The 27,411-nt window shown below is 34.5% G+C and overlaps 1 protein-coding gene across 1 annotated transcript in view; it reads right to left on the bottom strand.

Annotated features, from left to right (window-relative positions):
- The window catches only part of LOC144469779 (peroxidase), a 48,437-nt gene extending 23,519 nt beyond the window's left edge, over positions 1-24,918 (bottom strand). The window contains exons 1-2 of the mRNA XM_078180398.1: positions 24,726-24,918; positions 967-1,094 (exon numbers count right to left, since the gene is read on the bottom strand). Of these exons, the coding sequence (XP_078036524.1) occupies positions 967-1,090 (124 nt within the window). The 5' untranslated portion in view covers positions 1,091-1,094; positions 24,726-24,918. The remainder of the gene's footprint in view (positions 1-966; positions 1,095-24,725) is intronic.
- Between the last annotated feature and the right edge of the window lie 2,493 nt (positions 24,919-27,411).

The following is a 27,411-nucleotide window of genomic DNA, read 5'->3' as shown; positions in this document are numbered from 1 at the left end:
TTTTATATTACTAGATGAAAACAGCAGAAATATATTTATTAAAACTTCTAACAATTGTTATCATAATTATCGTATTAATTGATATAATTATTTGTCGCACGAACCTAAAAACTTTGACTGAAAATAATTATTCTACATTCTTTCGAAAGAAGCTATCACTTTCTAATCCAGCAAGAAATTAAATATAGTCTTATAATTGTTTGTTAGCTACGGCCCATGTGTGTAATTTGCGCCGGCGTGCTATTGTAACAAATACCAGGGCAGCATTCCAAGGATTAAATCCTGTTACAATGGAGCCCAAGGTTATCCTGCAACCTTTTCTCGTGCCGATCGATTTTTCGTAAGACTATTTTAGTAACGCATTCTTTTCGAGAGCGCAATGAAATGACAGTAAAAATTGTATCACGTCTGCCGGCGCGCGAGCTAAACTCCTGTTTAAACGACTTGAAAGGCACAATAAAGCGGCCGACTCATTTGCAAGAACATGGTTGCAACAGAAATATCGGTTTACGATCCGGGGTTTATATTCCTTTTCCGGAGGAATGCAAGTTTTTCGAATGCAAAGTAGAACGTGAAATGCCAGAAAAAAAGTTTACACCGATTTCGTCAATTTTTAATTTACCGAAACTGCAGACTTGCGGACTTTTGTCATTTTGTTGCGATAATATACGATAATAACAAAGTATAATAGTAGCAAGAAAGGTAAAGAGAATTTGGTATCTCGTTTATATTTTATTCCATAAATTTAGATGTTTATATTATATTTATATTATATTTTAATAATAACATTCAATAATAACAATGTATCATAATAATAAAAAAAGATAAAGAGAATTTTATTTATTTATATCTTCTGTATAATTACGTTTATACATTTTCGAAAATTCTGCTTTAATTTCAATGTACATACTTATAACACAATTGCTCGTATAATATTAAAAATTAATGTAAATCTGTTAATTTTACCTGATCTCGTGGCTCGTTTATCACTTTCTCGGCTACTTTTCTTGCCACCCGCCGAAACTCTTTGTTCTAGGATCAGAGTGGCGAAGATTATTGCCAAGATCCAACGCGCTTTGCATTCCGTCATGTTTCTGAAATCAAAATTGCAACTTATATTAATAATAAAATATTTATAATTCTATAACATAAGTCCAAGACATTTTTAAGCATTTATTCCATAATTTGAAATATCCTGAAACGATGTCGCAAATATGTATCAGTAACATTGTAGCACATGTTCAGTCATATAAATCATGAAAGTAAATGTTACAGTACATGCGATCGTTTCACATGCCTGCTAACCGTGAAAAAAAGGGTTAACAATACCATTTGCGTAATCCTAGTTCTTTAAGTGTTGCGCTGGGAAACAAACGATTATTAATGATGATAATACTTTCGTGAACTACCATTTAGCAAATTACACACATTGTTGCTTAATAAACGAAATCGATTATCCTTTAATAAATGAAATAAATTACCGTTTAATAAATGAAATATATTACTGCTTAATAAATGAAATAAAATACCATTTACACTCGAACACATTTGAATAAAAGCTCTTCGAGAAACCCTAAATAAATCCTTGTCACAATAAATATAATAAAAAATAATAAATAAATCGAAATGAAATGAAGGAATTCGTAAACCTAACCTATTATCCTAAACAAAGCTGTAAAAATAGCGAACAAGAGTAAAAGATACAGGACAATTCAATTAGAAAATCGTAAATAAACTTAGGAACGGTAAATAAACTTAACAAATTGTAATTAAACCTAACCTATACCGCAAACAAAGCTGTAAAAATAGCGAACACGAACTCCAATGCTACATACCAAGCTAAAAGCTCTTTAAAATAGAGACAAGAACAAATGTCGAAAGACGCTTCGATAAAACGATTAGACAATTAAAAAATTAAACAATTAAACAGTCCGAAAAAGCAGCCGTGAAATCCTCGACGCCGCGAAGCGAACACAAAGGAATAAATTTCGGTGAAAATGAACATTAAACCCGCGCAATTAATTAGGAACAATTCAGGGTTCCCGTTCTTCTTTCGTAGTTCCCTGTCTACGTCGGTTCTGTAAATTATGTAAATTGCGGCGGGTCGCACTATTAAAATTACAATGAAGTTATAAAAGAGCATTCCTCGCGGCTATCCGCCCCCCCCCCCCCCCCCCCCCCCTCCTCCTCCTCCTCGAAAGAGAAGCCGTCGGTCCGGCTTCTTTTTCCCTGGCGCTCCTTAAAAAATTGCTCCCGTTCCGCGGGATAATAATCCGAAACGCGTTATTCCTTTCCGAACCAGCGCCACTTTAATGGCCAAGTTCCATCTCGTCCACCCCCCCGGAACGATCCGTAGAAAAATCCCTCTCGCCTAATTTGGCACGCGACGATGTATCCGCGGCCACATTACGATCATTCCTCATCCCTGGTCAACCAGTTTCCACGTCAGACGTCGTGACTTTATATTCCGGCCGTGCATTAGTCGAAATTGAAACGGAACGCGGAACAACGAAACTGGAACTATAAATATAATAGAGCGGGGAGAAAAAAGAACTGTCCGACGACGGACTCGGTCGGATTGGAGAGAGTAAATGTTCGAAAAAATTGTTGGACGTAGTTAATGAAATAGTTTCGTTCGCGTGTAATGATGTTGCAAGATTTATTTGACGTCATAAAGATAAGAATATATTGATTGCGAATAGCTTTTTATGTTGCGTAAGAGAAATTATCAATTCTCTTGATTTTTTCTTAGGGTGTCAGGGAAACATTTATTTGAGATAATACTTGATTTGTTTAAGTTTTTAGGAGTTGTTTGATGTTATATTTTTTGGGATTTATGTTTGCGAGATAAAAAGTGGTAGGACGTATTGTTTTGAAATGTAAGCTCCTTCGTATGTTTCTCTTATTTATATTGATTGTATTATCTATATTATTTATATTTATATTATTTATACTTACATTTACATTATTTATATCATTCAATTATATTAAGTATGATATTAATTATGCTCTAATATTATCTCTTATATTTCTCTCAAAATATTCGTAGAATTCGACGTTTATGATAACATAAATTATACTCAGTATCTATGCAAAAGTTCAGTTAAAAATACATGATAAATTCTACGTAACAATAAAGTCACAAAATAGAGAAATAGAGAAAAAGAGTGAGAGAGAGAGAGAGAGAGAGAGTAACAGATGAAAGTTAATCTAACAAAAGAACTCGCTGAAGTACTCGCGCGGGTAACAATAACGTTACGTAAAATAATAAAACAGCAGAAAGGCACGTGTTAGAACACAAAGTTGACATTTCATCGGCATTGTTACGGCAAATACTACGGAACGGGACGGCGTGACACGACACGCTGATTTTATAATAACGAACCCACGAAGAAACTCGACAAATGCAACTGGTGTGCAATGCGCAACGCGGCTCACGATTGCCTTCCGGTTGCATTTCACGAACCTCTTTCGATAAGCGTTGCTGGTACACGAAGGTGGGCAAAAAGCCGCATATCTAATAAATTCATCCACCGACGTTCGTTTCTAGCGTGCGCTTTATTAAAACTACGTGTTCAGAAAACGAATCCTTCTAATATATTATATTAATTGGACAGGTGGGCCGTGAGAAGCGGTAATTTTTCATTAATACGAAGCGTGCAGAAATAATGATGGACGTCTGTATAAAAAACAATATAATAGGTACAGTTTTTGAATCGTTAATTGTAAATTGAATTTAGATTATTAGATGACGAATAACCAGTGACGTAAAGCGGTACTGTGCTTTTATATAATATATGATATAATATGATGTAATATGGTATAATATGGTATATACAGGGTGTACCATAATTATACATATTCCGGTAAACGAGTGGTTCCTGATGCCTTTTCCTTTGCTGAATTGCAATCCGCGGCTTTGTTAACGAGTTATTAATGAAAAAACAGTAACGAATAAGAGGCGCGAGCGCAAAATTTAATAATTACAATTAGCAAACCAGGAATTATATATATTATATTATTTTTATGCAGATGCACATCACTATTATCTTTATACAATTTTATCTTACTAGGCTTTGTTTCACTACATATTTATCACTTTAATAATCGAAATTCTATTTGCAATTATCGATTGAAAAATTTCATATATTATACTATTCTTATATAAGGATAATATAAAATAGAATCGGAAGAATTACTTTCATTTTCCAGTTAAAGTGACTACGAGAGTATAAGAGTCAGGAGAGTCTGATACCGCAACAATTATTTTAAGAAATATTACGTTGGAAACTATGAAACGGGCGTCGCAGCCGAACACAGACTAAACGAAAGCGCCCGTTTCATAGTTTCCAACCTAATAGTACAACAATTTTTAGCCACCTCCGAGTGCGAAGAATTACCATTGTTTGTAACTCAACGTCTATCGACAAACTAACCTTGCCCTAAAGAAAAGCTTAAGAACTAAACAAACCGACGATACTATAAACTAGGCATGCTCCTATTATATCTTTATGAAAATGACCACGGCTCGAGGGTAAATGAAAACAATGCGTCGCGGCTTGGACAGTGAAACGATTAACCGGTTCGCGCAGGAACAATAAACTCTTTAGTAAAATTACGGCTTTCCTCGTTCGGCTTTCCAACGAGGAAGCTTAGCGGTCGTTTTCACGTGGTAATTGGATATGCAACGGGACCCCGCACGGCCGCGATCATTGCAATCCGCGCATTGGTTGCACAAGAGCTTCTTTTCCACTCGCGCGAAGGTTACGCGATTTGAACGGCCGCCGTTATCACGCCGACTCAATCGGAACTGTTTCACGGGGATACACCGGCGGCGCCCCTGAAAGATACGCTTCCGATACTTCGTGAAATTGGTTCAAGTTGGCCGGGGAACTGCGCAAACATCAGCCATTAATTAGCGAAATCGTGGGGCGCGATCAAGCAGGAAGGGAGAACGCGAAAGCCGATCGTTGATTCATCGTCGCCGCGCGCGACGATACCGTGTAATAACTCTATCGATGTTCCCCCGACTTCGTCCAGAGGACCGCCTATGAGAACTAGATGATTTCCCGGCGACAGTGATATCGATCGCGGAATTAGAAATCCGCGTTATTGATTGTTGTGACCGATGGGAGAAGATTCGTTCGACGCGGTTGGATCTGAAATCGATGTACATTGGACGTCTTTAAGATGTAAAGTTCTTATTGCTTATTTATTTTACCATATTTAATTGTTTGATTTATATCATGTTTCATTATTTGATTCATACTATATTTTATTATTTGATTTATATCATGTTTCATTATTTCATTCATACTATATTTTATTATTTGATTTATATCGTGTTTTATCATTTGATTTATACTATGTTTTATTAATCGATTTATACTATGTTTCATTATTTAACTTATACCATGTTTCATTATTTGATTTATATGATATTTCATTATTTGTCTAATACCATAATTAACATGTAAATTATATTGTAGATCTTACCATATTTTGTTATCTAACTTATGCCATAATGCTTAATATACCATAACTTATACCATGCAAATTACATTGTACATGATAATTAATCACAATTTATCAGAATAAAAACGATACCAATTTTCTATAAAATGTGCCCAATCAAGCTCAGTATACAACGTTAAACACGATTTTTACACTTTTTAAAATTAGCGTAATAAAATACAGTAAAATAACGTAAACTAGCTTAATAAAATATACTAAAGTAGCTTAAACTAGCTTGATAAAATACAGTGAAGTAGCTTAAACCAGCTTAATAAAATACAGTAAATTAACATCCGATCGTTCTCGCAAGATCGCGAATAATAATTTCTCGTCTATTCCACCGGCACCGATTCGCCAAACGCAATAAGAACAAGGAATCGTCGAGAGCCCTCCGAACACTTCTTGCTCGAGCGTAACTGGTCGAGCCGAGTCCTCTCCTCGAGCTCGCCCTGGCTAATAAGGGCGAAGCAGTTGCCGTTGAAAACTCCCCGAGTATTTACCCCGCGGAATTGTATCAACTTCATTAAATGAAACGCGCACGAAACGTTCTCCAAGGCATCCACTCGCGGCAGGAATTTTATGCTGTACAGCTACGGACAAGCGTTTCTGATTGCAGACTTCACTTTCGTTTGCTTTACTTTCATTGCCACACGCGTTCGGCGAGACATTGAACCGCCGTCACACTCGACGCGTCTCTTATAGCCGAAATTTCATATTAATACTTTTCTTTTTGTTATTAATTAACAAGATTCTTTGTTATTATATAGTGTTATTAGTTTTTATTGAAGACACTCAATGTTAGTGGGATTTTTAAGATAGTATAGGGTTAAATTGATATAATTCTTTATTATATATTATTATTATTATTATTATTAAACAAAGTAAATATTACTTAACAAAAATAGCATGAGTATATATTACTCTTACTTACAGATTTCATCATTTAATATAATATATCAGCCGTTTATTTTGGAAGTGGCCTAACTCCATTTATCTTCAAATCGAGATATTTAAGTGTTTGTTTTTTTTAATAAATCCAGGACTTTAAAATTGTCATTCTCATTCATTGATGTCTTATAGAAAATTTTATACGGTTTGTTTCTAACAAAACGCATCCAACATATTTTTTATCCAGTTTATTGAGGTTAACTTGTCAAATACTAATCAATTAAAATTGCCTTCATCGCTGCCTTCAGACATTATCAACAGTAAATATATTAACTTGATTTAAGTGTAAATGCAGTTAGGCCACTTTCAAACTACACGGTTCATTTGTCGAACTAACTCTGAAAACTTATATGCCAAGAATTATCGTATTTGCTCGGAATATAAGCAACCTGAAATGCTTTACTTTTAAATAACATGAAGTTGTACATGTAACCATGGCAACCGGAAAAAATTGACAAATGGAGTTAGGCCACTTTCAAAGTAAACGGCTCATATATAATAATTTACCTATACTTTTAAATATAGTCTACTATGTAATAATAATAATAATAATAATAATAATAATGTCTGTAATTTTACACAACATTCTTGCGAAGCTTTTACCATTTTCTACTTTGCACTATCATTTCCTATAATCGCATAAAGATCCACAGCCTAATTACCAAGAATTTAGTTTCGAGCTCCGCCAAATATATTTATCTACACGGCAGACGAGTAAACTTCACGCGTACAAATAGCTACATGTCATGTCATATGCAAAATCAAAAGCGGCCTGATCGTATTCGCGATCACGCACCACGGTCTTCAACATAAATATTTATTAAACGCGCAGCTTTGAAATCGGTTGCAACCTTGTTGACCCTGCGCATTTCGTATCGAGGCTTTAGCAACATATTTCCAGGAAACAATAATTCATATGCAAAAATAGAAATTCAACGTCGTCGATCGGAGAAAATCAGTCCACCCTCAGTTTCTCAAAATTTAATTTAATTTTAACTCGTCGAAAGCCGAATCACCATAGACTCAAGCTTAACCCCTTAGCGTACTTTGACGAGCCTGGCTCGTGATTATGGTTTTCAACAATAACCTGACAAGTATGAATGTTATTTCGTCTTCTTAAATCGAAACAAAATTCTGTCTTTTCGCCACTAATATCTAAGCGCTAAAGTAATTGTAAGCACGCTATAAATATTAATTTTATTTCTACTCTAAGAAATTAGTCCAATCGAAAATCATTCAATCATTGCAACTGTTAAGATAAACGTACTACAAGGGGTTAATTAACATACGAGAAACGGAAATAAAAAAAACTTCGCCATGAAAACTAACCTGTTAAACAAAATAGAAACAAACGAGCACCCGGTCGACCCGAAAAACAGAGCGAACACTTCGTCACGAGCGGGAAAACATATTTCCGACCGCGAACGGCGTGTCGTAGAGTCGCGTAATCGGAACGTCATTCGCAGCGACGTCGATGCAGAATTCGTTTTACAGTTGCGAGGCTAACCAGTTCGCAAAATTGTGCTAGAGCAACCGGACACGTCCGATTGACTCGGCGAAACCCGGGAGAAAAAAAGAATCCGTGGTCGCGTGAACGTTTTCGGGCCGGGAAATGATCGCGCGCGACATTGTTGCTAAACCGTTCCGAGAAGCGTTTGCTTGTTCCCCGACGAGGAGAGCCAATGACACATTTCCAGACGGTTTCCACGGAATCGATTAGCCGACATTTAGACGTCGTCGTCCGGCATGATTTAAGCGCGAACGACAATTATTTCCAATGGCAGAACGATTTTCGCGTTTGCCGGATGATAGACACGGTTAATTAGCAAAGCCTCGCGGCTTTCCTTATTCGCTGTCGCGGCAAGGCGATCTATAATTAGTCACTTCATCGCCGAGTGCCGCGCACGCAGGGGGTAGGAAGTGCTATTATCAGGGTAAACAAGCCCTCGTCGGTGTGTTAAACTTGTTGAGGGAACGTAATTACGACTCGTAACGCGGCATTATTACTCGATTGCGTTATTCATCGGGGAACAATGCTGATTGCACGTCGGTCTCGATTCTTTCCTTCGCATCCGCGCGTTGTCTGTGCTGTGATACGCGTCGTTGCTTAACCCTTTTAGTGCCGGAGGGCCGATATATCGGGCCGCGCTGCACTGGCGAAAAGTGCCTTATACTTATACCTTTCTTATTTATGTAATTTCCAATGAATATAGAAAAATTGGCGTCACTGTTTCATTCTCAATTTCGTCCTTAATAACCCGCTTTTTCAATTATGTAAATATTGCTTTTCGTTTGGTTTTTATGAGCCCTTTTTCCAAACTCTAGTAACACCGTGAAATTTGGCTTTTTCGCTCGGCACTAAGAGGGTTAAAATATCGTTTCGGGTAAGGCAGACAGATGTCTCGGATATCGTTTTAGGTAGGTGGACAGGTGTCTCTCTTGTCGTGGAGGGGTTGTGGGGATGTCTCAATTTCCCGAGGTACAAGTGTAAATTCCATTCGGATTGCAATTTTTATGCGCTCGAACCTGTGGCAAACGTTCAACAGGTGAGCCTCATACATTTTCATGCGCCTCAGTGCCAATCTGAAAATCATTTTTCATCGTCACGTTCGGATTTTTAAGCAAATATTGGGGATGAGAGTGATAGTTACCAATGGTGGACGCTTCGCGCGCTCGTTTTGTGAAAATCGATGCGAATGATTCGTGAGGAAAATGGTCGTTTGGGAAATGAAATGTAAATTGTTAGGTGTTGTTACGGATTTTTTAATTTACTTAATCTGTTTCGGTTTGAACTGTTACTTTGATATTTAGATGTTATCTTTGATAAATGCGATTGAAGCGATAGTTAAGTAACGGGAAAGTATGTTTTATCGTAGTTGTTAGTACAGTGATGTGGTTGTAGTATAATTTTGAAGTATTAACATTTTATTGATAGAGCGAAGTAATAATTTTTGAGCTAATATCAATTCTAATATAGTATAACATAATATAATATACTATAAAATGTAGTAGCCAATACAACATAACTAATATGTAATATAATTTGGAAATATTAACATTTTATTGATAGAGTGATGTATTAAATTTTGAGCTAATACAAATTCTAATATAAAATCCAATAATATAATATAATATAAAAAAATAAAAGCTAATATATAATATAATTTGGAAGTATTAGCATTTTATTAATAGACTCAAATATTAAATTTCAATCGAACCCAAATTCCAATATAATGTAAAATATAATAGCTAACATGATACAAAATTAATTACCGAATGCTTGCCCCATCTCAGTAAACTTTAATAATAATAATAATAATTTTGGTCTGTCTCTCCTCCAACCAATATCATCATTTAATCGAAAATTTTTATTCTAACACGTTCACTCTTCACCTACACACGAGGCACTTGGGAAATTTAAATAGAATGATGTCAAATATGTAGACTAAGTTGTCGTTGTCAACGTGCCAATGAAACATCGTAAGTTTCCAGAGCACTTCGACTAACACAAGAATCACTTTTGTCAGCAGAAATTCAGTCTCTGAAGGACTTAAAGTTAAACCAATCCTTAAAGTTCCCGTGCTCCCTGTATTTTTCGCGCGCAACTTCATAGGTAATCGAAAAAGCTTCGATAATATAAAAATCATTCGGTTCCTTTCTTTATCTGTTACTTAATTCATTCTGTTATAATTATTTTGTTATATTGATTCTATTATAATTACTGTTATACTGTAAATTATAATTATTGTTATATAATCACTGTTATATTATATTATATATTACTGTTCAATTATATTCTGTTAATTTAATAGAGCATATTAATTCTCTCTGTTATATTAATTCGATTACAATTACTGTTATATATCATTATTTTATTATATCTATGTTCTCATTACATATTATTACTATTTAATTATATCCTATCAATTTAATAGACCATATTCGTTCTCTCTATTCTATTCATTCTATTATAATTATCATTATATTCTATCATACACTATTTTTTACCTATACTCTATTAATTCACTCCGTCGACTCATAAAAATCGCTTTCTAGCATTTAATGCAGAGACAAACTTTTTCATCTCGTTCGTATTTACCAAAAGGATGACTGTTTCAACACTCTAACGCTCATGCTTATCTTGTACGATTTAATAACGCACGCTGTGTTCCGCATTCGTTTCGAAGGCGCCGTCAACTTTAAGACAAGGCTGAAAACGCTTTTAGAAGTTCACCGAAGAAATATTTCTTTTATGGTCGATAAGGCGCCGTAATCTCACAAAGCTTTGTCGACGGGAAATTTTTTCGGCCGGATACCCTCTTCTTGTTAATTACCAGGCTTGTCACTTCTTGATGGAATGGGCCACGTTACAATGCTTCGTACAATGAGCCAAGTTGGTCAACGGGCATCAAAGTTTCCCTCCGAAGTCCTACAGCCGGTGAACCAACTTGCCCATTTCGGCTTCAGTTGAATATTAAATACGAGCATTAATATCCGACAATGTCAACCAACAGTTCCCTCACCTTCCACCAAGGTTTCCAATGCTTCGACTTTTTGATACAGTCGTCAATAATTCGCTAATTAATTAGAGTACATAAAGCGTGACACCTTTGACGCGAGGAAGTACTGCTTTCTTTAAATTAAATATTGTTGTTAACAAAGAAATTATTCTGTTGTTAATAGAAACGATTTAACTCTTTTTATACAAAAATATTCGTCAAATACTTTATTTTCAAACCATAGATTGTTGTTAAAAGAGAAATCGTTCATCGAATACTGCTTCTTAAATTAAATATTGTAATTAAGAGAGAAATCGTTCATCAAATACTACTTTTTAAATGAAATATTGTAGTTAACAGAGAAATTGTTCAGTTGTTAAAAGAAACGATTGTCGAAACGAGGTCCTTTTACATAAAAAATATTAATTCGTCAAATACTTTATTTTTTAAATCAAAGATTGTTGCCGAAAGGGAAATCGTTCATAAAATACTGCTTTCCAAACTAAAGATTGTTCTTAAGAGAGAAATTATTGAATTATTAAAAGTGTTTGAACTCTGTTTACACAACAAATATTCTATTCATCAAATATAGTTTTCTAAACTAAAAATTTAAAAGAGAAATTAATCACTCCACATTTCAAAAATAAATGATTGACGTCTTTCTACAAAGAAAACACTAAAATGTCCTTATCATTTCTCAATCAGAACTATTACATTCACGACCTCAGAAATTAATCCTCCGGCGATTGGGTCACTATTACGCGCAAAGAAGGTCACATAAAGTTAGAAAATTGACAGTAAGGCGATTCGGTCAGTTCGCGATAATTCGTGTTAACCGGTTCCCGACACTCTTTTTAGTTCGCCGAACCGGTATCTTACGATACCTAATTTTTCCACCTACATTCCATAAGTTCAGTTTTCACTTAATTCTAGCATCGAACCCATTTCTATTACCATACACGACATATTTACAATATAACAAAATTTCGAGTGATTTCTATACGAGAAACATCCTCTCCATTCATAATAATAATTATTCTTCCACGCCTGCTCCACTTGCTGCAGACATACTGATCGATTAAATGCAACTAGTTTGCGCGGATCGATGCGCTCGATTCGCATCGGAAACTCGGCAGTTGACGCGGCCGATAATTAACACGCGGGGGAAAACCGTGCGGCAAAGTAGCCGAAATTCGTGACTAATCCCCGTTGTCGGAATCTGTTCGCAATGTGTATATTTTATCATTGCGCAACAGGGATTAGGATCGTAAATCCAGCGTTCGGCACTTTCACGATCGATGACGTATCCCCCCCCGTTCGTGGAACGTAGATTTGCTGACGTAAAATTTGTCGCTTTGCAGCGCGAAGGAGTCTACGTTACAGGGTTACGTTTCCTCGCGATTCATTTCTCGACGAGAACAGAGACGGCCGAGTCTCATCTCTATCTATGTACATGTATGTGTGCGTGTGAATGATCGCGTGTGGTTAAGCAATCATTGATCCCCTGTCTCTTCTTACGCATCTCTGACTATTCGTCTTCTATGTCTTGAATGATTCCGTTCTATTTCTCAATGAAATTCTTGAATCGATCTCTACCGTCGAATCTCTTCTTAAAGATCGAGATTGGAGACGAGATCGATGAGATTGATCTGCTGGATCGTTGCAAAAGTTTTGACACTTTGTTAATGGAGAATTTTTGTTTTACTCTGTGCTTCGTGATATGTATTTGTTAGCTTTTCTGATTTTGATATAATGGATTTATATTTAGTTGTTATATTAATGATTATGATATGTTAATATCATAGATAAGAATATATTATATAATATACAATATGATAATGTACGAATATGTTCTATAATATAAAATATAATAATATGAGTATATATTCTATAATGTAAAATATAATAATATAAGAATATATTCTACAATATACTATATAATAATGTAAGAATATAGTTTATAATATAGAATATTACAACATACGATTATATTCTGCAATATACAATATGATAATATATTAATATTTATTACATTTTTAGTACACACACGTTGAAAGATTTAAAAATCATTAAAATCAATCCCCATACGGGAAACTTTTAACAAAAAAGCCCTGTTATTAAGTAGACCAATGAGTAAGATGCCAATATTTATGCAAAATAAAACTAGCTAAACTCGATCACTCTTATAAATCGAAACGAAAAAAATCTGCACGTATTTTTGCATTTTTCATTCGGGATCTACCATTATCCAAGATCCACAATTATTTAATATATTAGCATTCACATTAGTGTTCGCAATCAACGACGTGGAAATTATTATACCAATCAACCTATTACGCGGTGAATTAATTTCCGTTCGACTCGTTTCACAATGCTTTTTCCATCGCAATAGAAGTTACATTGTTACGCCCGGAGTAATAAAAAAGAGATTGTTTTTCACTTGTTGATGAATTTTATAACGAAGAAAGTCGCCATACCAGTCGCGGTTATGTTACTCCCGTTAACAGGTTAACGGTGTTTCGCATCTTAAAAAATATCTTTTTCGAAACGCAGTTATACTAAATCCAACCGCGTTGTAACCAAATTGCGTAATCGTATTAAATCGAATTTATTTTACAATCCCATCTTCTTGAGCAATTCTAATTCTAATTCCGCACAACTAACTCGGTTTTCGAGCAATTGGAATTCACTTCCAACGGTTACGCGAATTTCATACCTCTTTTTACATGTTCCGTTTTATTGCTGTGCATATCTTTTAACATCATATTCTATTCGGCCGAACGTTTCGTTTTTAATGTCTTCGCGAAATCGTGTCTGGAGTGTAAACACGTAATTTAGAAAGTTCACGAACCGTTTCCCAATAATTTCGGATCCCTCGTAACATGTAAAAGTTCGCGTATCCGGCAAAAGCTTGACTGCAAAAAGTTATAAACGAATGCTGTTCCCGATGTTCGCTTTCGTCCGAAATGGAAAAACGACGAGAACGCGTGTTTTCGTGGTATTGTGCTGTTTAATTCCGGTTAGGGTAAGAAAGGGGTGCGAATAGTATAAAAGATTTATGCGCACGGCGTTGGAGGTAGCGGTAAAAAATGGCGCCAAGGCGGTTTTGACAATTTCGTTGTGGAAATCTTCATTTCTTGTTGATAGAATTTCTGGCAGATGCATTGTTGCGAATCGTATCCTCGGTGCAATTTAAAACAATCCATGTTATATTATTTATTGGTCAAATTCATATAATTTGTGTTTTAAGAAAATGATGACGTAGTGCATAAAAGAATTAAATATTGAATAGATGAATATTGTAAATATATATATGTATAATAAAGATGCATAGTGTATATAATAATTACATAATATATAGTACAATATATAATATTTTATATATAACAATAACATAGTATATAATAAGATATATAATATGTAATACATAATACTAATTTCATATATAGTACAATACATAATAGTATCATAATATATAATAAAACATATAATATCTAATAACATAGTGAATAGAAAAATTACTTAACTTAAACGTTATTAACGATGACAAAATAGTTTTACAAAGCAAATTTTGACGATTCACCATGCGCAAGATCATCTAGAAATAATTTCATCAAATTTCACCTACCATAACATTGTAAAAATATTATTGTATCATTATTTTAAATAATCAAGTAGTTTTACAGTTTGCCACCTAGCGTAAAAATGAAAAATTCGACAACGAGAGATTAAATAATTACGAATACATAAAAGATGGGGTCGAGAGATGTACATCCAATTACATTATTAATAAAGATGTCTCGTAAGTACCGCCATGAGAACCCTTTAGGTCCTCCATTGGCTTTAGCAATGCCGGGCAATCTTCTTTATGTTGATTAAGTTAAATTTCCGTACTATTGGGAGTAGTTTCGTTTCACGCTTTCTGTAAACAGCTGCTCAGAGATTGATTGCAGCACTTCATGCCTCTGTTGCATATTCAAGCGAATTAGACTGACCTGCATAGGATGTTTCCATGCAAGTCGTCCTACCGAATATTTTTCAGATTTTCTGCATAATAAGTGGAACGTAGATTTTTATGCAAAGCAAAGATTGTCTAAGTTAGTTACGAGAGACTTAGGTCGGACTTTAATGGCTTTTCTTTGTTAATAGTTTTATCGTTGAAAATATTCACCGAACTCTTTTACTGTCTTTAAAGTTTTGTTAATTAATAATTACGAGACACGCTCCGATTCGACTGAGCTGTTAAATTGTCTTCTTTTGATATAATTTCATAATTGTATAATTATATAATTGTCATAGCTGATTCTTGTAACTTCCATCATAACTCTTATCGAATTTTTATCTAATTTTGTAAATAAATGCTATGCTTTTCAAATTTTGTTGGAACAATTATATAATTTTAATATAGCAATTTGTATAGTTTGTTGCATCGCAGTTAAGTTTCGTTAATTTCTTTTCAATATTGGCTGAGTTTATACAACATAATATTTCTATAAAGACAATATTAATACTTTATAAAAATATTTGCCCAAGATAGACAGTTTCGTTACAAAAAAAAAACAAACTTGAAACTTATTGCATCGTCCCTCCATACAGTTGCAAAAATATTGCGCACACGTGGAACTTCAAAAATGACTTATCGTTTGTTACAAATATTATTTTCCGTATTATTAAAAAAAGCACACAGATATTTCTATATGTTTACTCCGCTTGTTATTTACAGATCATCCTCGTCGGAACGCTTCTCACAGATGCAAGCATCTCCATGGGTCGTGAATTTCTAATTCATTTCGGCAAGATTGATATACACGAGGCATCGACGGGTGTACGCACACTTTCGCGACTGACTGTAAATTGTCTCATTATTTTATCGACGTGTCCAGGGGTGAGTAAAATTTCGAAAAACATTTTACAAATATTGGCGAATATAAAATGTATTTTTAACAGAACTCCACGTTTTGCCAACTAAAATATCGATGTTGTAACAATTCCATTGCCAATTCCATTAACAGTGCCATTTAGCTGTTCATAAAATAATGTCATTCAATAGTTTATAAAATGATATTATTTAATAATTGTCAAGATAATATTAAGCTAATGTTTATTTTTTTTCTTATTTTAAAATTAGATTTGAAATATGTTAACGTTATTCATGTTAGAGAAATATTATTTATGTTATTTATTATACATATATCTTATGTGAATTAGATTAATATTATTAATACAAGATAAATATTATTGATCTCGCGCTAATTAGATTAATATTACTCAAATAAGATAAATAGTATCCATCTTATACTAATTAAATTAACATTATTAGCATAAGATCATTTCTCCCAACGTAATTACATTCAGAAAATAAATGATACTATACATGTATTGATATCATAAATGTATTCTTAATGTAACTACACCTACATACATCTACACGTCGGCATGCAATAATGACTTTTCGTACACCATTAAAATGCCATAGCATGAAACTAACATAATTGCAACACAAGCTTGATTTTACATCACGAAAAATCGTCTAGCAAACAAGCTACTCGCTTTTATAGAAAAGTCCGTGTTAATCGCGTTCGCATAACGCGTACGCGCATTACATAAATAATCGGATATCAAGGACGTTGAATTTCCTTTAATGATGGCAGCGTTTCATGCGTGACTCAAAGAAATGAAAATTCACGGGCATAATAGACGGAGAAAGTACGCGCTCGCGTGTTCAGCTCGTACCCACTCGCGGAAAGTCGATTACTATCTCCTGAATGCAGATAATTAAGCCAGTTTTTACCGCGGATACAGAAATCCGTGCGCCGGAAGTCAATTAACCTAATGGAAGTGCGTTAAACATGATTGAATGATTGCTGAAACGTTATTTCTTAAATCTGTTTTACCCTTTCAGGTGTAACCATATACCGGTGACAATTCTTTTCAATTTGTAATTAGAACCTTTCTATACAATCAACGTTGCGACATCTTTGAAAAATATCTAGCTGAAAGGTGTTGCAACAATTTAGCAATAACGATTAGGCTACTGTACAGTTTTACTTTATAATGATTATTTGTATTTAGAATACTGTAGAATTTGCGATTATGCTTTGATTTTCATTGAAATTGCAATGCGGCTTACTCGTTGAAATATTGCTATATTTTCGTGACGAGTATACTCGTCGCAAGGAGAAGTATTGACATTCTTTTATGACGAGTATATTCGCCCTAATGCGAAATATTGCCACTGCTTTTATGACGAATATAGCCGTTGTAACACGAAATATTGCTACATTTTCGTGACGAGTATACTCGTCGCATAGAGAAATATTGCTACATTTTCGTGACGAGTATACTCGTCGCATAGAGAAATATTGGCATTTCTTTATGACGAGTATATTCGAGATAACGCGAAATATTGCCATTTCTTCAAGATAATTATATTCGCCATTACCCATTCCTCATGACGAATATACTCGTCGCGAATATCACCATCCGCTGAAATTCATTTCAAGATTAATCATCAAATAAATGCGCGCAAAGGTTCGCTTAATACATGTCACTTGCATTTGCATTTCAATGTTTGATTTCAAGAGCAATCACACGTCATATTTAAACTGCAACTTGTATGGTTATGCATTATGTAATTTAACAGGAAACTTTGTAACACACGATTCGCTCGTAATAGCAATTCACTTTATACTTCTTCAATGATATAAACATTCATTAATTTCAATTGTTTAAATATTAATTTCTCAAAGAGAATTTAATAGTCCATTTTTAGCCCAAAATACGTCATAATTGAATAAAAGAAATGTAATTAATACCCCTGCATTTCCGTCGGATACAACTGCTTCTGTTGTTTAAACAATTACTTCTACTCGGTTAGAATCAAAACTTGCAGACTCGATTCCATCGCGTTGCAAATTGCGAAACAACCGTTTAAGCAATAGCTTCAACCAGCAAAAGATCTGTGATTCACGGTAGATACAAATTCTTGATATAAACGCGCGTGATTCTAAACATCGACTGGCTGCGTGCTCTTTTTCATATTCCCTCTATTAAGTCGATTACGAACTGGAAAAGGGTGCCAAAAGTGAAAGTTTATAGAACCGGCCGCATGATAAAATATTTATCAATTCTTTGCGCTTAACTCTCCGAATGAAATGTTTAAAATATTCCAGCGCGATAGTTTCGGATTCTAATTGTTAAATTGTGGATATTTATACTTTATAGAAACCGGTTACAATTGTTGTCTATTTTATCACGCGTGGGTGGCGACGATATAATTTCTATTTTCTATATTTCGTATATTGAGTACTTTGTAGTATATTGCATGTGGTAAAAAAAAAATGTTCAAACAAAGCTTGCTATTATAAGTATTATTATATTTTCTCCATCATTATAATTATTATTATCTTGCAACTTTGATATATTTTGTCATAAGTATTATTATCTTTTTCCTATCATTACAATTATTATTGCCTTACACTTATAATACATTTTGTCATAATAAGTATTATTATCTTTTTCCTATCGCTATAATAATTATTATCTTTTCAGTTTCAATACACCTTGCCATCACAACTATTACCATCCCCTTTTAGTATTCCAATTATTATCTTACAGTTTAACTGAATCTCGCCACCACAAATATCACTCTCGTTATCATTGCTATAATTATTATCTTCTTACACGTTATTCGCGTTCGGGACCCCCGGTAGTTCCAGCAACAATAGCATGTTCGCTTCTGGAAGATTGATCGGCGTTCGTCGGTGTTCTACGGGAGACAACGGTAGGATAAATAGCAGATAAGGGATCAAGATGTTCGCTCAGATCAACATTCTAAGTTCTAGCTAAGAAGGATGCTGACACTAACTGCCTACGCGCAGTGTCCTTCGTCAGCTGTGGCCAACATTTGCGGTTGGTTTGCAAACGTGTTGAAGTGGCGGCGAGGGAACGAGCGCACTCGAGCACCAAGGAGACTCTTTCCCTCGAACAGGCTACGATCCTGCAAGAGTGGTGCGATCGATGCATGGAGGATCGATCACGTCACGATAGGGATCCTAGGAGGATACAATTAAAGCAGCCGTGTGCTGGCGCCACGGCTAAGTGCACACAATATTTAAGATTGTTGCGATTAACATTGTTCGCGGAAGGTGAACATTCTTCGCCTTGATTGCGACCGAAGTAAGATGGATCTCTAAATTAACCCTTTGCAGTAGAGTGATGGTTCTACGCTAAAGTTATGCTATCGCATTTCAAAGTCATTTTTATGTTAATTATTGTGTTATGTCAAGGTAATCATTTCACTCTTCTATAATTTATCATTATTATTATCATCGTCCTTATCATCATCATCATCATCATCATCATCATCATCATCATTATCGTCATCGTTATAATCATCATCATTATTATTATTATCATTATCGGTGCCGAAATGTATGGCAGCAACGTGGAGTTATTAGTTAACATTTTGTTAAAATCCCGCGCTCGCAGCGGTCGAATATTTCCAATTGTAATTGCAGAACGCGAACGGATTCGAGTATCAAATTTCCTATGGAATTTGTTAAGTACGACGCGCAACGTTCATTGTTGCTTTTTATTCAGCTATTTCATTCACCTCGGAACGCATGAGAATCAGTTACAGAATTTAATGATTACACGAGCCCGTTCACACTCGGGGGACAATGAGCCGGCCGAAAACTGCGAACAGTATATAACGAGAGACCGGTCTCCCGAGCATCCGTCTGTCTTCTCTAAGTTGATATAATCGTCTCTACTTATGACATCTGGTAATTACGGTAACAATTTACATTGTACGCTATCCCACGCATCTAAACGCAACCGAGAGAGTGATTAGGTGTACCGTTCGCCGGCGACTGCGTATGTCAACAATATCGCCCGTTCTGTTGCAACACGGGTTTCCCCTTTAACACGCATTTATTTGCCTGCTTTTGCAGCATTGTAATCAGCCTGGTCTATCTTAACGATACGTTTATCTCTATCTTGCTGGTTATCCGTAACCGAATCGGTGGTGCAACGCATCCGCGGAACGACGCCGCAGAAAATTCAACAGAGACAGATTTCTTATAAATTTTTAATGAGAACCAATTAATAGTTGGACACATTAGACGATTCACTTTTTGAACTGGTATCGCTTGATTATGGTCTCCTTGCTTATGGTGTTTTAAATTTTGGGATCTGGGAAAGGATCTGGAATTTTTTGTATTGTTTATACAATTTGTTGATCTTAACGGATTGGTAGAATAATTGAAAGGATGTATTTTATATTGTTAATCGAAAGTTTAGGTAGCGGAGATGTTAGGTTATGAGCGTCTCTTTTATTTCGTTTAAATTATTTTGTTTAAGTATCTGTTCTATTTTACTCGAATCTCTGTTCTATTTTGTTTGACTATCTGGAGCTGTTACTTTTATTAACTATTTAATACGCAGCTTTTATTTTATTTAACTATCATTCTATTGACCCGTTATCCGCTGCAATTTAAAAATTGATGAAATTATAAAAATATCTACTTATAGACATATTATGTATTATTATTATTATTATTATTATTATTCTATAGGGCTTTTATTCTATGCTTACCGAGTTTGCCATTATTATTATTTATTTTCAAATTTTGGAAAATATCGACCGATCTATTTTTAGGATATTGATCGGATAAACTACTGTAAATATTTAAAAAAACCTAGTATTACAAATTTTAATAGAAGTTTCGAGATATATTTCAAGGAATTTCAAGGCATATTTCAATAAATTTCAACATAATACTTTCCTAATCCTTTTGCGTCCTAAAAAAGGACAATGACGGCGATTGGGTTAATCTAGATCATAGTTAATTAAATAATTAGACGACTACGTTGCATAAATGGTTATTCGCTAATTATTTTATTCGCGTTGCTTCTTTTGTTATACTTAAACGTATGTAGTTGAGTAGCTATACTATAATAAAGTCTCATCTAGTACTATACTGTGCTTTATAGTTCGAGATGAGGCGACGTAATCTTCAATCTAATTTTTGTTTAATAAAAAGAGAACTATTAAGACTTTTTCACGATTATTACTTAAAATGAAATTATTAAGTCTTATATTCCTTACGATGATTTATAAAATTGTTATTTATAAGAAACTTATGAACACCGTTCGTGAGACTATTATTTAGAACAAAAGCTATCCTATCGATTCTAATAATTATTATAAAAAAGAGTTTTTCTTGAACGTTCTTATTTAAAAGAATATTACTTAGTATTTTGCAAGTGGTTATTTATAAAACAAAATTACAAATATTCTCTACAAGGTTATTATTTAGTACAAGAATTATGCAGCTTTTATAAACAATGTCATTTAAAAGACAAAATATTTTTGAGATCATTAGTTTAACAAAAGATATTAAAGTGTCTCTTCGACGGTTATTGTTTAAAGAACAATTTCGCAGTTTCCTTTTTCTTTCGAGCACGGGGCGAATCATTAAAAACTTGTCAATGAGTTTCGAGCGATGGAAAAAGGTGGAAAAAAGTTGGTTTTCTATTATTATGCTTCTGTTGATTTCAGTGAACAAGCAGGTGTAACGTTGCGCAACGATTTATGTGTGAATTTCTAGGAAATGTTAAAGCTGCCGTAGCCCCAGATGACAACAACTTCGAGGCAAACGCCTGTCTTTCGCACGGTACGTCACACTCTAACCACCGCGCTTTACCGACTTCGCTCACGCACGGCCACTATCGACAGATCGTTATTATCGTGGGAAATTTTTTATTGTTAATACACCGGACCCGATCCTCCGCAAATCTGATCTGGCACGGTTTAGAAAAAAGCTATCTAATTTCGTTGTTTCACAATTGATTTTTATGCAAGCCGATTCGATCGGCGAACCATCTTAAATGCCCCAATTTTCTGCGCCATTTTCGAAACCCATGCGCATTGTTCTCCTTTCGTTTGCACGACAATGGAACGCCTTGCGGAATTGCAGAGGGAATTTTTAGAAACATTAACAGGACGGCGGAAATTATTTTAATTAATTTTTGAATCTATTTATCGGTGAAGCTAAAAGTGAAATGTAACTATATCATATTTTTTGATACATTATATTTGGTTACTTATATATAACTATAGTCAATTTTATATATAATAAAAATATATCCGTATATTTATGATTACGTATTACTACGTTTCATTGTACAATTTAATTTTATATAAATACATATATGGTATATGTAGATAGAATTTACATAATAAATTATTCTAGTATTGACTTCATAAATAAATTCTATCTATATATATATCATCTAATTATATAAAATTAAATTGTACCATGAAATACAGTAATATGCAATGCTAAAGTGTTCGAAAACAAAGTTCACACGTTTTAATTCGATAGATAAAAGTTGAAATTAAAAATCAGAGGATGCGAGCAATTTAATATTGTTTTTCCAAAGGAAGCTGTTCGAGATTGTTTCGAGTGAGATATTCATGCGTTTAGAGGCTCGAAGTGCTCGGGTACTGGAAGATAAAATATTGATTCGACGTTGGGAAAAACGACACATAGGAAAGGGAAAGACAACAACGTGTTCAGCAAAGTGCACTAATAGCTCGGGCTTAGGCATTATTTAACCTTTACTCGTCGGTGTATTCGCATGGTAAACGCTTAAATGGCAAGTCCAAGGTATTTTCTTCGCTTCGTAGTGCCGAGGACATTTTTAAAGTCGCTTCGAGGATGCAGCTCGAACAGGAAAACACTAAACGTATTTGTTTAAAAATTGTTTCAACAAAAATTATCTAGCCTTGCTGGAAAATTTATTTTATTAACGTCATCGAGTTAGATATTTACCTATCGCAACATATTTTTAAGGAAATAATCGCTCGTGATTCTCTAATAGTATATCCAAATGTAAAATTGTTTAAATAATGTATAATGACGTCATAGATTACGTCGTTAACTTATAACGAGATACGTTCTACTGTTTATGATTAGATTGAGAATTTTATTCATTAGTGATAAGAATGAGTGCCTGAACTAGAGAATAATAAAGAATTTTTCGTATGTTTAACCCTTTCATCATTTTGAGTCGTAGAAACAATTACTAATTATCAATGTTAGTATAAGTCTTATTATGAATATTTTTGTTGGAAAGTACAGGGTGTTTTATTATTTTCTTATGGATGAAAATAATTATTAATTTTAGATAGAAAATCAAGGATAATAAAATTACGTGGGAGACTCTCTTTTTGGCATGCATTTTGAAGAATATTTTGACTAAAAATGACAAACTAAATTCAATGAAAAATATACTAATTATTTCATTACATTTTGCGTTTGATGTGTTTTTCAATTGCATTCTTATAGTAAAAAAAAACTCTGACATTGCATCTTGTACAATACTGCTTGCAACAATGGTCCACAGTGAAATATATAACGTCTATTAAAAAACCAATTAATAAAAAATATTAAAGAAAGAACGTACACTCGACTGATATATGAATTTAATTTTCTCCAAAAACTTTCGTAAAACTTTTCAGTAAAGTCTCTTGTATAATTTTGTCATTTTCAATTTTCACTCCATTTTTAACTATAGAATCTACCTGGCCTTATTGCTACCATTTATTATGAAACAGCCTGTACTTTCTACCTCAGGTACCTGCTACTAAAAGTCCATACGAAAGATCAATACAAGCAAAACCAATGAACCCTATGCACTCGGATGTCTCGCCCCGGGGAACATAACAAGCTGTTAATTACTCTAGTTTCAAAATCAACATTTCTTTCATAAAATCTGAACCAACGCAATCTTTTATCAAACTTGTTTCAGTATAATTACATATTTTCAACGTTCTATCAATATATTTGTATTATAATTACTTTGAACAGCCTAAATAATTCTAATATTTCATATGCGCTTTCTTCGACGCTTTGACTGCCGTGTCATGGAACACTGTATTATTTATTAAACAAGTTCATTGTCAAGATAGATCAGAATTGAGTTAGTTTTGAAGTATTGCTATAGTTTATTGTTTCAACGTTTTTCGAAAATCTGACTCATGGTCCTATGATTCTATTTATATTATTATTATATTGTTATTATTATTATTGCTATTAGTATTGCTATTATTATTATATATAATATGTAATCATAGTCTTATATTACCGAAATATTTAAAAATCGATAAAAAGACAACAGAATTATATTCCGACGTCAAAGCACAGCAAAGGGTTAACCAAACAAATGAATTAAATTTCCCTAAATCAACCGCTTGCACTATAATAACGAGTTAGAGATTTTTTTTATCAAAATCCAGAAACGAAATTAAATGAAGACAATCGCGAAACAAAAATCCTTTTAACTATTAATGACGAAAAGGCGTTAATCACCACGGTTCTAAAAGAAACCATAGTGCAAGGGGTTAACAAAGCTCCCTTCGCATTAACGAACTTAACTTTCCCATAAAAACCACCAACCCCCTAACAGCGCAACCAAATCAACGAAACAATAATTCGCCATCCAAAAAAATTCTCTAAATAGAGAACCAATGAAATCGATAAGGTACGTTCCCCCCTGTATCAACCCTTTGCGCGCCGGATTTCGATCGCTGGCAGGGTGGTTGGTTCGCAGGAAACAGAACCGTTCGTGTATCAAAGCGAAGACGCCGCGAGCCGCCGGTTTCGCCGGCCACACTGTGCACCATTGTTCGGCGGCTGGTCGCGTTTTAGAGCACTCCGGCCAAAGAAACGGATAAATTGCGGAACGGCTACTCACATCGGGGAACCAGACGAAGAGACTCTTCCGCCGCGGGGAAACCGGATTCCGGAGCCACCGGAAGGATATCGCGACTGGCACACGGATGCTGCTTGCTCGGCGAGGATCACCTCTTCCGACGGACACACGACACGGAAACGAGCCCACTTCTCATACACGGCAGGCGGTGCCGATTCCCGGACAATATTCCAAACACGTGATACTAGAACGACTGAGCGAGCGCAAGATACGAGCCGAACTTTATAAATGGTGGGAGAAAGTACAGGGGCACTATCGTTGGATCGGGAGGTGCCCCCCGCTGCCAAAAGCTTCGCGTACCTCGACTTTTAATACTAGGAACTTCCATCGGCCGCCAGGCCGGCTACTATTGCGAGGCTGCTTTAGAAAGGAACGCGCGGTTTCCTTTCCTTTTTCCTCCTACGAGCGACACCTTGCAATTCTTGCCTCCCTTTACACGTTCCTGTCGATGCTGCGCAGAATTCGGAAGGGCGCGGTGAAGGATTCTTAGTCATACGCAATTTGTATGAATAAGACCAACCTTTTGCAATAGAAGATATTCGAACGCGTCGAGCGCCGTGTCAGTTGAATATTGACGACGCTAATTTCTGACTAATCCAGGCGTATTTGTTCTCAAGATATTCTGAAAGATATTCTAAAAGGTGCTCCAAATGATACTCTAAAAGGTAATTTAACGATAGTCTGAAAGACACTCTAACAGGTATTCAGAAAAATATTCCGATAAATACTCTAAAATATATACTGAAAGATACTCTAAAAGGTAGTATAAAAGATATTCTAATAAATACTCTGAAAAATACTCTAACAGATATTCTGAAAAATACTCTGAAATATATTCTAAAAGATACTCTAAAAGGTAGTCTAAAAGATATTCTAAAAAATACTCTGAAAAATACTCTGAAATATATTCTGAAAGGTACTCTAAAAGACATTCTGCAAAATATATTGAAGATACTCTAACTGATATTTTGAAAAATACGTTGACATATATTCTAAAATGTACTCTAAAAAATAATCTAAAGATATTCTGAAAAATACTCTGAAATATATTCTGAAAGGTACTCTAAAAGACATTCTGCAAAATATATTGAAGATACTCTAACAGATATTTTGAAAAATACTTTGACATATATTCTGAAATGTACTCTAAAAAATAATCTAAAGATATTCTGAAAGATACTCTAACAGATATTCTAAAAAATATTCTGATATATACTAGGAAATATATTCTGAAAGGTACTCCAAAAGACAGTCTGAAAAATATTCTGAAAAATACTCTAGACATACTCTAAAAAAAAAAGTTTTCTAAAACATACTCCGTCGGATATTCTCTAAGATATTCCTCTATTTCCCGAGGATGTTCTCGATTCATCTTTACCGAAAGGATTAAACGAATGTCGAACTAAAGTAAAACCATCGTCACGCGAACTGATTATGCTGCAGGATGTTCGAATAATCGCAGGTGGATGTTTCGTGTCGGCAATTCAGGCAACGTGTCATTTGTCATTCTGTTTGCGATATAACTCGGGGAACCGGTGAACACGATCGCTTCTGCAAAGTGCATATTCGACGCTGCACTCGATTCGCGTTTCGGTTCCGTAGAAATATCGCTGAGCCGGCAGAACGATTTGTTTCTTTTTTCGGGGACAATGTCGTTGCGTGCGCTACGTTTAACCTTTTTACACTGAATGCAGCGCCATTCTGCAGTGCCATTGGTGGGAACAGAATCTTTTTCCTCGCTATTAGTATAATACGAAATGTATAGCATTAGTGTGATATGGACTGTATAATATTAATATTAGTATAATATGAAAAGTATAATATTAGTATTAGTATAATGTAGAATGTATAATATTAGTATTAGTGTAATATGGAATGTATATTAGTATTAGCATAATATGGAATGTATATTATTACCATTAGTATAACATATACAATAGTACTACATTATATAATATAGTATAACATACTACTCTTAGTACAATATTAGCATAGCATAAAATGTCATTCTTTAACCAATATAATTTCCTACAGATTTCCTAATTTTTTAAACATTTCAAATAGACTTCCTCAAAAACATGTCACGTATGAGCAAAATGTATAAACTGTGTTTACTATTATCCAAATATTATTTAGAAATTAATCACAAAAATTTCCTAATAAGAAATATATATCACTCCAATTTTCGAATTGATTTCAATCGCTATAAAATAAAAAACAGAAGATCCAAAAAGTCGTTTCCATAAATAACGTATTTTGTTATCCAACGTTCAGTGTAAAGAATCTACATATAGTAAAAAAAACAAACGTTTCCAGATATGCAACACGAATGATGCAAATATACGTGAACAGTGTCCATCAAACAACCACCCCCGATTTATTTACTATATCGAGAGCCACCCCTTAAATATCCTTTCTCTCACCTGTTGCCGGTTACCATCTGTCTTTTCCCTGACGACGTCGTTGATTGCCGTGCTCGAAAAACGACGGAAATAGCGCACGATTTATTTCTGGCCATGTGCACGGCTATATTTGGAAATTAATACGAATGCGTCTCGTCTTGCACCCTCTAACGCGAACGTCTAACTATAATCTAGGTATCCCCGTTTAACTCGTTATTAAATCGAATCTTATTAAATTGAAAATCAAATTTCCAGCATCGCGATAA

Source organism: Augochlora pura, chromosome 5 (genome assembly GCF_028453695.1).
Source record: "Augochlora pura isolate Apur16 chromosome 5, APUR_v2.2.1, whole genome shotgun sequence".
Lineage (NCBI taxonomy): Eukaryota > Metazoa > Arthropoda > Insecta > Hymenoptera > Halictidae > Augochlora > Augochlora pura.
Note: the sequence above shows the minus strand (reverse complement) of the source record. Positions and strands in the feature narration are given on the sequence as shown.